The sequence below is a fragment of the Pristiophorus japonicus genome, chromosome 9 (assembly GCF_044704955.1).
Source record: "Pristiophorus japonicus isolate sPriJap1 chromosome 9, sPriJap1.hap1, whole genome shotgun sequence".
Lineage (NCBI taxonomy): Eukaryota > Metazoa > Chordata > Chondrichthyes > Pristiophoridae > Pristiophorus > Pristiophorus japonicus.
The window spans coordinates 143,548,334-143,565,532 of record NC_091985.1 but is presented as its reverse complement, the minus strand read 5'-3'; the positions used below and the strand labels follow the sequence as shown (position 1 = coordinate 143,565,532).

The 17,199-nt window shown below is 46.2% G+C and overlaps 1 protein-coding gene and 1 pseudogene across 1 annotated transcript in view; both read left to right on the top strand.

Moving 5' to 3' along the window:
* cfap61 (cilia and flagella associated protein 61) overlaps positions 1 to 17,199 on the top strand; it is a 445,137-nt gene that overhangs the window by 265,203 nt on the left and 162,735 nt on the right. The window contains exon 21 of the mRNA XM_070889895.1: positions 10,873 to 11,165. Within this exon, the coding sequence (XP_070745996.1) occupies positions 10,873 to 11,165 (293 nt within the window). The remainder of the gene's footprint in view (positions 1 to 10,872; positions 11,166 to 17,199) is intronic.
* Positions 6,330 to 6,448, top strand: LOC139274336 (5S ribosomal RNA; annotated as a pseudogene).

Genomic DNA, 17,199 nt, shown 5'->3' with positions numbered 1-17,199 from the left:
GCAGTGCATCTGTTTTGCAGGGGGATGACCAGGTGGGACCCTTGCACTACTTTCTTTGTACTACTCTTCCTGCTGGTCTTCCATTCCCTAGTTGGCTGTGGATCCTTCTCATGCGGTAAGACCAACTCACTAAACGTGCCACTTATGTCATTCTCAGCATCGTGGATGCTCCAGAGTGAATCCACCCTCAGTTCCAATTCCGCAACGCAGTACGTCAGGAGCTGGAGGTGGATACACTTCTCACACACGTAGTCCTCAGGGACACCGGAAGCGTCCCTGAGTTCCCACATGGCACAGGAGGAGCATATCACGTGACCGAGCTTTCCTGCCATGCCTTAACCCTTAGATACCCTTAAATTGGTAATAACAATGTTACAGTTTACTTACTGATATAAAAAATAAAAAGAAAAGCTACTCACCAATCACCAGCCAATCACTTACCCCATTGGCTGTGACGTCACCTTTTGATTCCTTTCTACTTCTATTTTGCTTTCTCTCCCGCTGTAGCTGCACCGGTACGCCTTTTATAGGCCGCTCCCGCCTCTCACCAACTGCCGCTGGCTCTCGATCTCCCGCTGGGCCTTTTATAGGCCGCTCCCGCCTCTCACCAACTGCCGCTGGCTCTCGATCTCCCGCTGGGCCTTTTATAGGCCGCTCCCGCCTCTCACCAACTGCCGCTGGCTCTCGATCTCCCGCTGGGCCTTTTATAGGCCGCTCCCGCCTTTCACCAACTGCTGCTGGCTCTCGATCTCCCGCTGGGCCTTTTATAGGCCGCTCCCGCCTCTCACCAACTGCCGCTGGCTCTCGATCTCCCGCTGGGCCTTTTATAGGTCGCTCCCGCCTCTCACCAATTGTGACAGAGTTGTATCACATTATGCAAGAGATCTGTAGCCAACTGCCAGAGCTAGCAGTGCACTGCCTCTTGCAGTCTAGGGGCTAGAATCTCCACTATTGAGCTTATCGCCCAAAAATAGGCGTTATTTCCGGTGTGGGCAGTAAAAAAGGGTTTTCAGATCGCCGACTTCTCGCCCATTCTCAAAACACCTAGTTTACATTTTTGAAAATGGGCGTTACCACGAGCGATATCAGATGGGCCGTAGCGTTACATTTTTTTGACCTTCTGCCGTAAAGTGTGGCTGTCCTTAGCAACATCATGGCAATGCTCGATTCCCGCGATTCAGGAGGTCAAGGGTCATCATGGCATGCACAGAAGAGGCGACAAAGAGAGAGGGAGCTCAGAGGCACTGAAAGCGTGTGTAGCTGTGGTGTGTGCTTGTCTGGCTGTTGTGGGAGGCATGACGGAGATTCACCAGTAACAAAAAGCCTACTAAGCACCAAGAAAATAGTTGGCACGGAGTTTTTGTCCAACAAATAAGATAAAACATGGAAGGGATGAAGGAGGCCCTGGAGCTGATAGCCAGGAACACTGGTGGCAGAGGGCACCCAGTGGTCCCAGAGCGCGGCACTCCACCCCTAGGTTCCACACCATCACTGCGAACAACAGATGCGAGCAAGAACCAAGCTCCTGCTTCTGCATCAGAGAATGTTGCCCCCTTAACACCCCCTCCTCCCGTACCCATCCAACCAGGTGCCGTGGAGTGAGGATGGGAAGGGACAGAGGTGAGGATAAGAAAGAGAGGGGGGAAGGAAAGTGAGGTGCATGTGCGCAGGTGATGACTGTGTTATATCTCCATCTGAGTGTATGCAATTTGTTGCAATGTATTGGAGCTGGGGACCACGCTCCTGCTTTGCCTTTGTATTCTGCGTTGCTGGGCATGTTGACCATGTGATTTATGTCAATGGTGGAAAAAGTGGGATATGGGTGGGGGTTGGATGTTATTGCCTGTGTTACTTATGATTTCAGATCAATGTTGGTATTAAACTTTTGTTATTGAACATAACCTTGTTGCGCATTGTCTCAGATAGCTGGACTGTTACACACTGATGATTCCTTACCGTGAATACAACTTAACATCAATCAACATAAACTTTAACTGGCTCCAAGATGATGGGCATCATTGATGTCTGAGCTGCACACATACACCAGTGTGTCAGCGTTGTCACTCACATCAGTGCTCTTTCAGGCAAATCTTTCCGATATCAGCTCCTCACATAAGAGTGGGATTTAACAAATGCCAGCCACACCGCTGGCATCAGTCCTGGTTAGTTCCACTTTTTGTGGGCGGTTTTTTAAGCGGGCGATATTCTGGGCGATATGTGTGTTGTGAAGTGGTGAAATTGACGGTGGGCGATCTCCATGACCGCTAGTTTAGGTAAATATGCTCTTTATAACAAAAACCAGTCGCCGGGTGTTATTATTGAATCTCGACGTTAAGTCCGTGAGGAAAATAAAGCTAGACAATAATATGGCCGTTGAAATCGCCCATTCTGCTGATTCCGCCCCAAAAAAGTGGGCGGGCGGTAATATTTTTTCTCTGCGTTAAGCACATGGGGAAAATAACACTCGGCGATAAGTCTCCTAAAAAAGCCCTCAGTTTCCATTTTGTGCCAAAATGGGCGATATCTGGGATTTATACGTCATTTCAGCGGTTAAGTGGGCGTTAAGCAGGCAAAAAAAGTGGAGGTTCTAGCCCTAGGCCACTGCAGCCCTGAACTGTTTTGCCTCAGGCTCCTTCCAGCCTCCCACAAGAACACATCAGCAACATCAATCAGTCTGCAGTCCATGCTTGCACTAAGCAGGTGACTGATTACTTTTTTGCTAGAGAGAACACATTCATAACTTTCTCTATGGACATCCAGAAGCAGCAGGATAGGACTCTGGATTGTACAGTTTCAGGATTCTCCCATGTCCAGGGCGTCAGTGACTGCGCACATATTGCCTTGTGGTGTTGGACCACGTCATCGATGTCTGCCCTCGCTGATAGTAGGCTCCTGACGTCTGGAAAATGGTGCACGTTGTTCAAGGCCGCGCCGTGGATTTTGATGACCAGGGGGCAGTGCTGTGTGGCGGGGTCAGGTTGGTGGAGGACCTTTGTCTTACGGATGTTTATTGTAAGGCCCGTGCTTTCATACGCCTCAGTGAAGATGTTGACGATGGCTTGGAGTTCGGCCTCTGAATGTGCACAGACGCATGCGTCATCCGTGTACTGTAGTTCGATGACAGAGGATGGGATGACCTTGGATCTAGCCTGGAGGCGACGAAGGTTGAACAGGTTCCCATTGGTTCATTAGTTTATTTCCACTCCATCAGCAAGGGCAGACATCGATGACGCCTCCGGTGTGCCAGCTCAGCCTTTGGTTGCCTGAGGAAGAGAGTATTTGAAGACCAGGACCTCAAATCTGGCACCAAGCTTATGTTCTACAGGGCAGTAATGATACCTGCCCTCTTATGTGGCTCAGAGACATGGACTATATACAGTAGACACCTCAAAGCACTGGAGAAGTACCACCAGCGATGCCTCCGCAAGATCCTGCAAATCCACTGGGAGGATAGACGCACCAAAGTCAGTGTTCTCCCTCAGGCTAACATCCCCAGCATCGAAGCACTGACCACACTCGACCAGCTCCGTTGGGCAGGCCACATCATCCGCATGCCCGACACAAGACTCCCTAAGCAAACGCTCTACTTGGAACTCCTACATCGCAAGTGAGCCTCTGGTGGGCAGAGGAAACATTTCAAGGACACCCTCAAAGTCTCCTTGATAAAGTGCAACATCCCCACCGACACCTGGGAATCCTTGGCCCAAGAGCGCCCAAAGTGGAGGAAGAACATCCAGGAGGGTGCTGAGCACCTCGAGTCTCATCGCCGAGAGCATGCAGAAAACAAGCACGGACAGCGGAAGGAGCGCGCAGCAAACCAGACTCCCCACCTACTCTTTCCTTCAACCACTGTCTGCCCCACCTATGACAGAGACTGTAATTCCCGCATTGGACTGTACAGTCACCTGAGAACTCACTTTTGAAGTGGAAGCAAGTCGTCCTTGATTTCGAGGGACTGCCTATGATGATGATTGCCCTATGAACTCCTTCACATGATGCTACTGCCTTATGAATCTCAAGGGCTTCTACTTCATTAATATGCAACTGGTGTATGATGACCAGCAACGCATCATGCACGTCTGTGCCTGCTTTCCTGGCAGCTGCCACAGTGCTTTTATATTGCAGCAATTATCCATCCTCCCACTCTTTGCCCTGCACAGCAAGTGAGAGGCTGGCAGCTTGCAGACGAGGGTTTTTCTGTGCACACTTGGCCCTGAGGAACCCACACTCATCTGCGGAACTCCACCACAATACAGCCCATACAGAGTGTCCCATATGATTGTGGTTATATAAACAACAACTTGCATTCATGTAGCATCTTTAAAGTAGTAAAATGTCCCAAGGTGTTTCACAGGAGCATAACTAGACAAAGAAAATTGACAATAAGCCAAAGAAGTAGACATTAGGTCAGCAGACCAAAAGCTTGGTCAAAGAGGTAGGTTTTAAGGAGCATCGTAAAGGAAGAGAGATGGAGAGATTTAAGATGAGAATTCCAGAGCTTGGAACCTAGACAGCTGAAGGCACAACCGCCAATGGTTGGGTGACGGAAGTCGGGGTTGCACAAGAGGCCAGAATTGGAGAAACATCGAGTTCTTGGACAGTTGTAGTGCATGCTGCATAACTTTGCTTTGCAATGTGGACAAACACATGGAGCCACCATTGAAGGCGTTCCTTCAGCATGATGAGGGAGAGGACACTGAGGAACTACATAATGGCAAGGAATTGGAAGAGGTCCAAAAAGAGCCCATACAGCCAGAACTCTTTGGCAGCAGCATACTAAAGAGTACTTCAGCTGAACAATCCCCGCCCCCTGTATTATCATATCTAACATATCTCCCAGTCATTCCACTGTCAAATAAATTGCACCAGCCCAAAGACTAATATTGATATTTAGATCAACTAACATTGCAGGATCACCAGCTGCTACAGGAAAACTCTGCACACAAAAGTTCCAAAAAGAGTTATGATTTTACAGGGTGACAGAAATGCCTATACAAATTTAGGAGCTGGAGCCTGAGAGTCCAGCTGCAGACTGTAGCATTCAACATCTGCCAAAGCATTCTAGGCCAGCTGGCTTCTAGCATCAGGGTGGGAATTGGTTCAGGGGGTCACATGGGTCCAGATGTGTTGTCATCATGAGGGATGGCATCATGTTCCATTCCATTGCAAGACTGCCACTGCTACCAGGCTGAAGCTCAGCACCCCCACTGATCTGCAGGAGAAAAAGCTCTTGGACATGTTCTTAAGGAGGGATATACTTGCAATGGAGGCAGTTCAGAGAAGGTTCACGAGGTTGATTCCTGAGATGAAGTGGTTGACTTATGAAGAAAGGTTGAGCAGGTTGAGCCTATACTCATTGGAGTTTAGAAGAATGAGAGGTAATCTTATTGAAACATATAAGGTAGATGCAGAGAGGATGTTTCCACTCGTGGGGGAATCGAGAACTAGGGGGCATCGTTTCAGAATAAGGGGTCGCTCATTTAGAACTGAGATGAGGAGGAATTTCTTCTCTCAAAGGGTCTTAAATCTGTGGAAATCTCTGCTTCAGGGAGCTGTGGAGGCTGGGTCATTGAATATATTTAAGGTGGATATCGACAGATTTTTGAACGGTGAAGGGTTACATAAGAACATAAGAATTAGGAACAGGAGTAGGCCATCTAGCCCCTCGAGCCTGCTCCGCCATTCAACAAGATCATGGCTGATCTGGCTGTGGACTCAGCTCCACTTACCCGCCCGCTCCCCGTAACCCTTAATTCCCTTATTGGTTAAAAATCTATCTATCTGTGACTTGAATACATTCAATGAGCTAGCCTCAACTGCTTCCTTGGGCAGAGAATTCCACAGATTCACAACCTCTGGGAGAAGAAATTCCTTCTCAACTCGGTTTTAAATTGGCTCCCCCGTATTTTGAGGCTGTGCCCCCTAGTTCTAGTCTCCCCGACCAGTGGAAACAACCTCTCTGCCTCTATCTTGTCTATCCCTTTCATTATTTTAAATGTTTCTATAAGATCACCCCTCATCCTTCTGAACTCCAACGAGTAAAGACCCAGTCTACTTAATCTATCATCATAAGGTAACCCCCTCATCTCCGGAATCAGCCTAGTGAATCGTCTCTGTACCCCCTCCAAAGCCAGTATATCCTTCCTTAAGTAAGGTGACCAAAACTGCACGCAGTATTCCAGGTGCGGCCTCACCAATACCCTGTACAGTTGCAGCAGGACCTCCCTGCTTTTGTACTCCATCCCTCTCGCAATGAAGGCCAACATTCCATTCACCTTCCTGATTACCTGCTGCACCTGAAAACTAATTTTTTTTGGGATTCATGCACAAGGAATGGCCACACTAGTCTGAAAGCGCCTGATCTCGTCTGATCTTGGAAGCTAAGCAGAGTCAAGCCTGGTTAGTACTGGGATGGGAGACTGCCTGGGAATGCCAGGTGCAGTAGGCTTTTTGGGTTCGATTCCCAGCCATTACATTTGTCAATTTCTACTTGAGGTTGAAATGAACTTCTGATGACTCTGGTTGCAAGCAGTTCTTACAGCAACATCTTAAGGATTCTCCTAAAAGAGTTTCATGCACAAGGACCCCTAGGTCCCTCTGCACCGCAGCATGTTATAATTTCTCCCCATTCAAATAATATTCCCTTTTGCTGTTTTTTTTCCCCAAGGTGGATGACCTCACACTTTCCGACATTGTATTCCATCTGCCAAACCTTAGCCCATTCGCTTAACCGATCCAAATCTCTTTGCAGCCTCTCTGTGTCCTCTACACAACCCGCTTTTACACTAATCTTTGTGTCATCTGCAAATTTTGTTACATTACACTCTGTCCCCTCTTCCAGGTCATCTATGTATATTATAAACAGTTGTGGTCCCAGCACCGATCCCTGTGGCACACCACTAACCACCGATTTCCAACCCGAAAAGGACCCATTTATCCCGACTCTCTGCTTTCTGTTCGCCAGCCAATTCTCTATCTATGCTAATACATTTCCTCTGACTCCGCGTACCTCTATCTTCTGCAGTAACCTTATCTTCTGCACCTTATCGAATGCCTTTTGGAAATCTAAATACACCACATCCATCGGTACACCTCTATCCACCATGCTCGTTATATCCTCAAAGAATTCCAGTAAGTTAGTTAAACATGATTTCCCCTTCATGAATCCATGCTGCGTCTGCTTGATTGCACTATTCCTATCTAGATGTCCCGCTATTTCTTCCTTAATGATAGTTTCAAGCATGTTCTCCACTACAGATGTTAAACTAACCGGCCTATAGTTATCTGCCTTTTGTCTGTCCCCTTTTTTAAACAGAGGCGTTACATTAGCTGCTTTCCAATCCGATGGCACCTCCCTAGAGTCCAGAGAATTTTGGTAGATTATAACGAATGCATCTGCTATAACTTCCGCCATCTCTTTTAATACCCTGGGATGCATTTCATCAGGACCAGGGGACTTGTCTGCCTTGAGTCCCATTAGCCTGTCCAGCACGACCCCCCTAGTGATAGTTATTGTCTCAAGGTCCTCCCTTCCCACATTCCTGTGACCAGCAATTTTTGGCATGGTTTTTGTGTCTTCCACTGTGAAGACCGAAGCAAAATAATTGTTTAAGGTCTCAGCCATTTCCAAATTTCCCATTATTAAATCCTCCTTTTCATCTTCTAAGGGACCAACATTTACTTTAGTCACTCTTTTCCGTTTTATATATCTGTAAAAGCTTTTACTATCTGTTTTTATGTTTTGCGCAAGTTTACTTTCGTAATCTATCTTTCCTTTCTTTATTGCTTTTTTAGGGTTATGGGGAGCGGGCAGGGAAGTGGAGTTGAGGCCAGGATCAGATCAGCCATGATCTTATTAAATGATGGAGCAGGTTCGAGGGGCCAAATGGCCTACTCCTGTTCCTATTTCTTATGTTCTTATGTCATCCAATTGAAGTCCTTATTCATTCGGTCTCCCAGCCTGGCCAAGGCAGATAAGATAGTTGAGCACTTAGCATGCATGGCCCAGTATGAGCATCCCAGGGAGATGTTATTACTGATATCACAGACTCCTGTGGGAGTGAGTGGGGGAGTGGTGATCAGCTCCGGCTTCCACACACTACATGGTTGACTGCAGAGTGCCGAGGCTACGCACAGGAACTCCACACAAGTTGGTAGTGAACTCTGCTATATTATGCATCATGTTCTGTAATCTCCCAGACAGACAATCCAATGCACTCAGCAAATGCTTGTGCACAGAAATCATCTTTCTTTTAAAGGCTGGGCATCTATGTCATCTTCAGCAGAACTAGGACATGAATTGACCCTCCAGTGAACTCTTTTCTGGGTCACCCTTGCCACCTTCACCTGCTCCTACTTCTACTTGTGCTCAATAAATTCCTCAATGCACACCCCTCTAACTCACTATCTAAGTCACACGGGGTGCCAATTTCTGTGCTGGTGCTCGGCAGGAAAAAAAAAGCAAGTGATGGTGCATCTTCTGGAGGGGAAACTGACTGGAGCGATTGAGTCAACTGAGTGACCTAGAAAAGGTAGAGAGAGACAAGGGTTAAGATGTGGTTGCAAGGGTAAACACTAAGATCAGTGGCAGGAGCAATGCACCACCAGGTTGTCATGCTCAGTGTGTGACTGTGTGAGTGCGTAATTGGGAGAGTTAATTAGAAAGAGAAATGGAGGGAAAGATGCCCATATACACCCTGCTGTGCGTGGCCTCCAGCCTTGACATCTCCGATGCTGCCTTTACCAATAATGTTGATGGCAGCTTTTTCCATCGGTGTCAGTATGTGAAGAGTGGCAGGACCTCCTCCTGTGCTGGTTGTTTCTATGCTGCTGAGTGCCAGCTTCTGCACGGAAAGTAAAGTGGGTTAATATGTTCCCTGGGCAAGGCTTTTCAACATTGATGAGGCAGATTACCATAGTGTACATGATGACAGGAAGAAATGAGGAAGAAGCAGTAGTGAGGGCAGAAACAGCTTTTGAGGGTGAGTGCAATCTGAAAGATAATGCCGTAATGTCTTCCCTGATGACTTATGTAGAGCCATGAGAAGTGGGGATGGGAAAAAATGATAGTGCTGAGATAAAGGTAGTGAGATGTGAATGGGAGTCTTAACTTAGCACTGCAAGTGACATCATTACATTTTTTATGACACTGTAGCCAGGACCTATCAATCAGCTTCTCCAACAATCATCTATGGAGAAGAGGATTTCCATCCTGACTTTAACTAACTCTACCAATATATCCACCGCTGCATTGGAAAACCTTGGGGCCCTGCTGGAACATGTGTTTGCTTACTGTTCCACAGTATTGCTTCTTTCTGTTCTTCGATAAAATACAGCCCCTTTCAAGCTGTTGAGCAGGCCCGTAAGAAGTGGCCACATCACACAATTTCCTGTCCCCCAATCAGTGAATTGCTTATGGGGAGCGCTTTTTGTGCTGGCAGCTTTCCTACTGCATACTAATGAAGGACAACCGAAAAAAAACCACATTGGTTCTCCACCGACTCCTCTGAATGGTTACTATACGTGCACCGCCCACTGCCCGCTTGTTTGTCATTCATGCAAATCGCCCTCTACCACTAATGTCTTTCTGGTTAAGTATAGTAGTACCGGTCTGCAAAAAATCTTTCAACTGCTTCAATTCTTTGTCTCTCCTTTCTTTGTCTTCTTTCTCCATCACTTGTTTGCACTGCTCTCCTTTTTTTTTCTTTGCCTGCACGCTCACTCTCATGCTACTCCTCCACTTCTGTCTTTCTTTTTTCACTCTTCAGTCTCGATTTTAATTCTGTGTAGAAATGGTGTGTGTGGGGTCCAGGGCAAGCAATAAGCCCACTGGTCCTCTGCAGCATGAGGCCCAGGAGATTTGAATTTCTGGTCCTCATTTAAATGGAGTTTGTCGGAATCCCACCCAAACCTGGCCAGATCCATGATCTCGCCTGTGGTGGTAACGGGATTTCTGGCGGTAGAAGGCTGCTGCCGGGGACCCGAGAGAAATGTCCCCAGCGCAAAGGTATGTTCTTGTGAGGGTGCTCCGACAGGGATTGCGGTCGGAAAGGGGGGTGGAGGAAGTAAGGAAAGCCCGGGGCAGCGGAGGCCCAAGGTTTCCTTATGGGGCCCGGAAGTGCAGGTCTGCTCCTTCTAATCCACAAAGAAACCTAAAAAACTGTAAAACAGCTTGCTTCACTGGGCCTCTTCTGGCCCTCGATGCAGCCCACTGCAGGATTGGCCTGGCAGCAAAGGCACCAGTGCTCGTCTGCTCAAGCCTCAGGCTAAAATTGCAGTCGGAACCCAATGACATCACCAGGACGCTGTATATTTAAAGCAGGAACCTGCTCCCTTCTGGTCAGTGTCCTGTGTGCCTGCTGAAACAACAAGTTAAAATCCAATCCCATGAAAAACAGCTGGATCCCATAGGTTGGTTGCTGCCCTTATTTTAACTGCGCCCTTGCCCCTTTTCTTCCAGGTGAGAGGAGTTAAAAATCAAAAGCTTCACTTCTGTCTTTTGCCAACTCCTCCTCCACTTTGTCTCTTTCTTCCCCTCCTCTACTGTCTCTTTCCCTCTGTTTCCAGATCTGTCTGTCTTCCTCCACTTCTTGCCCTCTACTTCTGTCTGCCTGCCTGCCTGTCTTTGTTCTACTCCACTCCTCTCTGTCTCTCCTCCTTCACTTTCTTCCTCTCCTGCTTTATTTCTCGCTCTTCTTTACTTCTTGCATTCAGGGCACCTACATCACTGTCTATGTAGTCCTCAGTACGTTATCTTATTTTTGCTGGATGACACTGTGTAGTATTTCAAAATAAGAAGGTAATTTTATTACCACTTAAACTTATATTCCAGAAATCTTCAATGTATCCATTATAATTATTGCTCTTTTCCAGAAAATATCATTGTATATGGGAGTGCAATTGAGGCCTACATCACAGTGAATACTATCCTGACTTTTGGAATTGATGGCTCTTTCGTGCATCTGGTGAAACCACCTACGAATTCCAAAATCAGTTGTTTTAACAATTCAGTGATAGAAACTGCAGTGGATGAAGCACTCAGGAATGCTAATGTTTCTGTGTATTCTAACTGTCTGCTTGCTCGGTGGAATGATGGGAAGGTCCACGGTCGTATATCCCTTTCAACTTTCACCACTGATGCTGAACCATTGAGCATAAGATGTTCGGTAAGTTAAAAACCTTCCAAGTGAAACCTCTGTTTATATATGTTGATAAAAGGTATAATATTTTTTATTATTATATTTCATTTTAATCTCTATTTATCTGCGTAACTATACTTTGATGCACCTCTTTTTCACCTTACAAGGAACTCTATCCATCTCTATTTGAAGATTTTCCACTACTGATCTGTCATCCTGTTTTCTAACCTTTCTACTCAGTTAAGTTGGGCCAGATCCCTGCTTATCTCACTGAACTATACCTTTTCTTATCTTTGACTCTTCATTATCCTTTTCAATTTTCACATTGAGATCAGCATTTCCCTATTAACATAAAAAATAGGTGCAAGAGTAGGCCATTCAGCCCTTCAAGCCTGCACCATGGCTGATCATTCACCTCAGTACCCCTTTCCTGCTTTCTCTCCATACCCCTTAATCCCTTTAGCTGCAAGGGCCACATCTAACTCCCTCTTGAATATATCCAATGAGCTGGCATCAACAACTCTCTGCAGTAGGGAATTCCACAGATTAACAACTCTCTGAGTGAAGAAGTTTCTTCTCATCTCAGTCCTAAATGGCTTACCCTTAGACTGTGTCCCCTGGTTCTGGACTTCCCCAACATCGAGAACATTCTTCCTGCATCTAACCTGTCCAGTCCCATCAGAATTTTATATGTTTCTATGAGATCCCCTCTCATCCTTCTAAACTCCAGTGAATAAAGGCCCAGTCGATCCAGTCTCTCCTCAAATGTCAGTCCAGCCATCCCGGGAATCAGTCTGGTGAACCTTCGCTGCACTCCCTCAATAGCAAGAACGTCCTTCCTCAGATTAGGAGACCAAAACTGAACACAATATTCCAGGTGAGGCCTCACCAAGGCCCTGTACAACTGCATTACGACCTCCCTGCTCCTATACTGAAAACCCCTAGCTATGAAGGCCAACATACCATTTGCCTTCTTCACCGCCTTTGTACCTGCATGCCAACTTTCAATGTTCTCCTACTCCCACATTAATTATTTGTGCTATTTCATCTCCCAGAAATAAATCCGCTGATCCTTGTTGGACTAGACTACTGATTTAGGAAGAAGGCTTGGGTGCCATCTAAAAAGCATTCCCCACTTTAACTACATATATTGCCTTTTTCTCATTCTCTCTTGGAATGGCTAAAGTCACCCAAAATTATGGCCCTGTTGTTCTTTCTTATCCTCTCTGAACTGTCTGCAAATCTTCCCCTCTATCTCATCCCTACTGTTTGGTAGCCTGTAGTGCGCATTAATAATTGCATCATTTCCATTTCTATTACTTAACTCTATCCATACGGATTCTGGCAACACAACCTGCTGAACATTCTTGCATTTGTGCACTGTGAAATAATTCTGCCATCCTACTCTCTTTTTACCCTCCTGAAAATGATATAATTAAGTTCCCAGTCCTATCCAAATCTAAACCACATCTCATTGTCCAACTATATCATATCCCTCCATAGTTATTAATGCTTCTAACTCTATAATTTGTCTTTAATGCTTTGTGCATTCAAACATGCGCCACTCAATTCTGACTCCATTTTTTTTGTATTATTGACCCTTATTCTGATCCTAGTTTTCTCTATTTAACTTTTTGATATCCCTTGTCCCTTTTACAACAATATTTTTATTTCTCACTATCTTAAAGCCTTTCTTTACTTTTTCTCCTCTATTAATATGTCCTTATTGTTTGGTTCAGCCAAGCTTTTTGCTTCTAGTCCCAACCGTTTATTAACTGTGCTCTTCCTTTCTAATTTCAAGCCTAGATTTCCCTCACCCTCGCCATATTGATTTAGATCATCTTGCACTATACTATTTATCGTCTCCACAAGAGCTTTGGTGCTATTTGGGTTGAAGTAAATGACTTCTCTTCTTCCAGAATTCATTCCCCAAATGTGAGTCTTCCCTCCTGCACCAGTGCTGCAGCCGCACGTTATCTTGTATACTCTTTCTCACAGTCTATCCAGTATGTGGCACAGGGGAAATCTGGAGATTACTACCAATGAGGTCTTGTTTTTCAATCCAGTGCCTAACTCCTTAACTCCCTCTGCAAGACCTCAAATGTACTTTTAGCTATATAAGTGGTTCTAACATGGACCATTGCTTTTGCCTATTCTCCATCCCTTCGCAGAAGTTTTTCCACCTGTTCATAATGTCCTAGTACCAGGGAGATACTCCCAGTTACAACTGTCTATTCCCTTGAAAATAGAAGCACCCACTACTATAATTTTCCTATTCTTGTAGTCCACCTGCTTCTTTACTCTCCAGCTGGTCACCTGCTCCACGCTGCTGCAATGTTGCTCAAAGCTCCTCTCCTCTGAGTCACTGTAAATCTCATTGTCCAACTAAATGTATCTATTGGACCGTTCCAATGACTATGGGGTTTTCCACCGTTTTGATACCTGTCTCTTGAATACCTGATACCTGAATCTGTATATTCAGAGGCTGAACTCCAAGCCATCATCAACATCTTCACTGAGGCGTACGAAAGCATGGGCCTTACACTAAACATCCGTAAGACAAAGGTCCTCCACCAACCTGACCCCACCTCACAGCACTGCCCACATGTCATCAAAATCCACGGCGCGACCTTGGACAACATGGACCATTTTCCATACCTCGGGAGCCTACTATCAGCAAGGGCAGACATCGATGACGAGGTCCAACACCGCCTCCAGTGCGCCAGCACAGCCTTCGGTCGCCTGAGGAAGAGAGTGTTCAAGGACTAGGGCCTCAAATCTGGCACCAAGCTTATGATCTACAGGGCTGTAGTGATACTCACTCTCCTATATGGCTCAGTGACGTGGATAATATACAGAAGACACCTCAAAGCACTGCACTGGAGAAATACAACCAATGCTGCCTCCACAAGATCCTGCAAATCCATTGGGAGGATAGACGCACCAACGTCAGTGTTCTCGATCAGGCCAACATGCCCAGCATCGAAGCACTGACCACACTCGACCAGCTCCATTGGGCGGGCCACATCGTCCGTATGTCTGACTCGAGACTCCCTAAGCAAGCGCTCTACTTGGAACTCCTACACTGCAAGTGAGCCCCAGGTGGGCAGAGGAAACATTTCAAGGACACCCTCAAAGCCTCCTTGATAAAATGCAACATCCCCACTGGCATCTGGGAATCCCTGGCCAAAGACCGTCCTAAGTGGAGGAAAAGCATCCGGGAGGGCGCTGAGCACCTCGAATCTCATCGCTGAGAGCATGCAGAAAAGAAGCGCAGGCAGCGGAAGGAGCGTGTGGCAAAACAGACTCCCCACCCACCCTTTCCTTCAACGACTGTCTGTCCCACCTTGAAAGAGACTGTAATTCCCGTATTGGACTATAACAGTCACCTGAGAATTCACTTTTAGAGTGGAAGCAAGTCTTCCTCGATTTTGAGGGACTGTCTATGATGATGATGACCTGTCTCCCTCTGCTGCCCCAGCAGATAGTTACCCACTTCTTTAACTACACTATCCCCGTGTTCTTCAGTAACCACATTCTGGAGAGTATGATCCCAAAACACATCCTCTCTGGTGCTGTGGAATATGGCCAATTGCTCTTTGAGCACAGAGATCCTCCTGTTGCAGAGACTTATTTTTCTGATACAGTGCAAATATGCCACCACTGTATAAACTTCATGATAGCTCACCTGTTCCATTTCACACATATTAGGGGCTCCCTTCACTGCGATTCCTCTGTGCCAAACTGACTAATTTAAAAATGTGGATAGTGTTAACCTATAATTCTGATAGCATGGTTAATCATTTCACATAAGTATTAATTGTAGAAAAGAAGTCACTCACTTACGAATACTGGTTCTGTAGCTTCAAGCCAAATGTTCTTTCACTGCCAAATTCTGAATTGGGCAAAACTTCCTCCCTTAAACTTATGTCTTTCAAATACTCTGCCAAAATCAGTGGCTGCTAGGAAATAACCAGAATTTGACTTTCTCTCCGATTCTCTCCTTTTCCTTTCTGAACTGAAATGTGAGAAAAAAACAGCTGGACATGTGGACAGGCTAAATGATTTAAATAAGAGTTCTATACATGAATGCACACAGCATAAGAAGTAATACAAGTTCAGTTAGGAGCACAAATTTAACTTAAAGGGCATGATGTAGTGGCTTTAACAGAGACCTGGGTACAAGCTGGCCTTGATTGGAAACCAGACTAGGATCTTTAGAAAGGACAGGGAAGTTGGGAAAGAAGAGGGAGTAGCAATATTGATAAAAAAACAGAACAGCAGCAGTAGATAGAAGGGATTTCAGCAAGGATGATCAGGCAGTGGACATTATGGGTAGATTTAAGGAACAGCAAAAGATGTAAGACTCCTAATAGTTGTGTACAGACCTCCTGATACTCGCGACGTAGGAGGGGGAGATGTAAATATGGAGATCGTGGAAGAATATAGCAAAAATAAGATGGTTATAATCGAAGATTTTAATTTACACATAAACTGGGATTAGCAGAACAGCTCATTTAGCAATGGCAATGAATTACCAGAATGTATTCGGGACAGTTTTCTAGAACAATGGCCTAGAAATTGGATATGGTCACGAAACAGTCAGTGTTAAGGCCCAACAATGTTAAGCTGCACCAAGTCAAAATGATCTAGGTAGCACGGAAAATTCGTGCTCAGTCCTCATTAACATGATTTGATCTCAGCGCTAAAACTGCTGCTCATTGGCTTACCGCTCAACAGGTGGGCCAATATTGGGTCTAGTCTAATTCCCAGTCACGTGGCACAGGCTTGATTCAGTACATAAAGGGGAGGTACATTGATGCTACAGTACCTTATTGTCAAGTCACTCGCAACTTCAGCTGGAAGAACACAGCAGTGAAAACACATGGTGAAGCTTCAGCACAGGGAGAGAGCCCGCAGATTCTCCGACGTGGCTCTTGAGGCACTGGTCGTGGCCATGAAGAGGACAGCCTGTCTCCTCTCCCTACACACTGGCAGGAAGCCCTCGACATATCTCTCGAAGGCTCTGGCAGGAGATAGCAACCGATGTGATGGCCAGAACTGTGATCCCAAGATTGGCCATCCAGTGCCAAAAGAAGTTTAATGACCTCAAACGTCAGATCAAGGTGAGTGTAGGCTTCAACAAATGCCATATCCCATCATCTGCACCAGAAGCTTTACACACTGCTCAATGCATCACACCCCCAGCACTCACCTACCAACAATCTCTACCTATCACCACTTAAACCTCACAATCACTGCTTCACTTCACCCTCATTACCTTACCACTGCTGCTATACTCACATCGACATCTAACGCCTTGCACACAATGACAGTTATTCAATCATGCCAGACCATCACCCAAATACACTGCACTACACTCACTCACACACTTTCCTTTCTATTGCAGGCCAAGGTCGAGCAACATCAGCGAGAGCAGCTGCAGACCCGTGGGGGCAAGCTGACCTCAGCCAGCTGGAGGAGAGAGTGTTGGAGATCATTGGGTGGCAGGTAATAGAGGCCATGGCAAGTGGCGAGGTTGAAACCCCTTGGGGACATCAACGTATGCTCATTCCTAATCTTTTCACATCCCACTTCCCCCTCATCCCACAATCTCTTCTCACTTTCAAGCAGCTGATTCTGTATGCATGCATATTTTGCTTTGCCTTGCAACATAACCCGACTCTGCTTTCAGCAAATCAAGACCAAGAACCCAAGCAGCCTGTCCCCGAGGCGATGCATGAAAACGATGAGGGAGAAGAGGAAGGAGACACAGCGTCACTGCATCTGTCACTCGCAGACACCTGCTCAGAAACTGGCACTGTGCATACGTTAGAGGCTAGTGTAGATGCCCAGGGGGAAACGGTAGCTTGGTGGCCAGCTCCCTGGAAGGCGAGTTTGTGTGCGAGTTCTGCTACACAAGACTCAGATGAGGACCTCAATAGGTCAGCCTTCAGAAGAAGGCTGAAGGGCATGCACACCGAATTGCTAGGTGCAATGGCAAGCCTGCTAGAGAGCCTCTTGGCAATATCAACGAACATGGAGGAATCTGCCTTGCAAC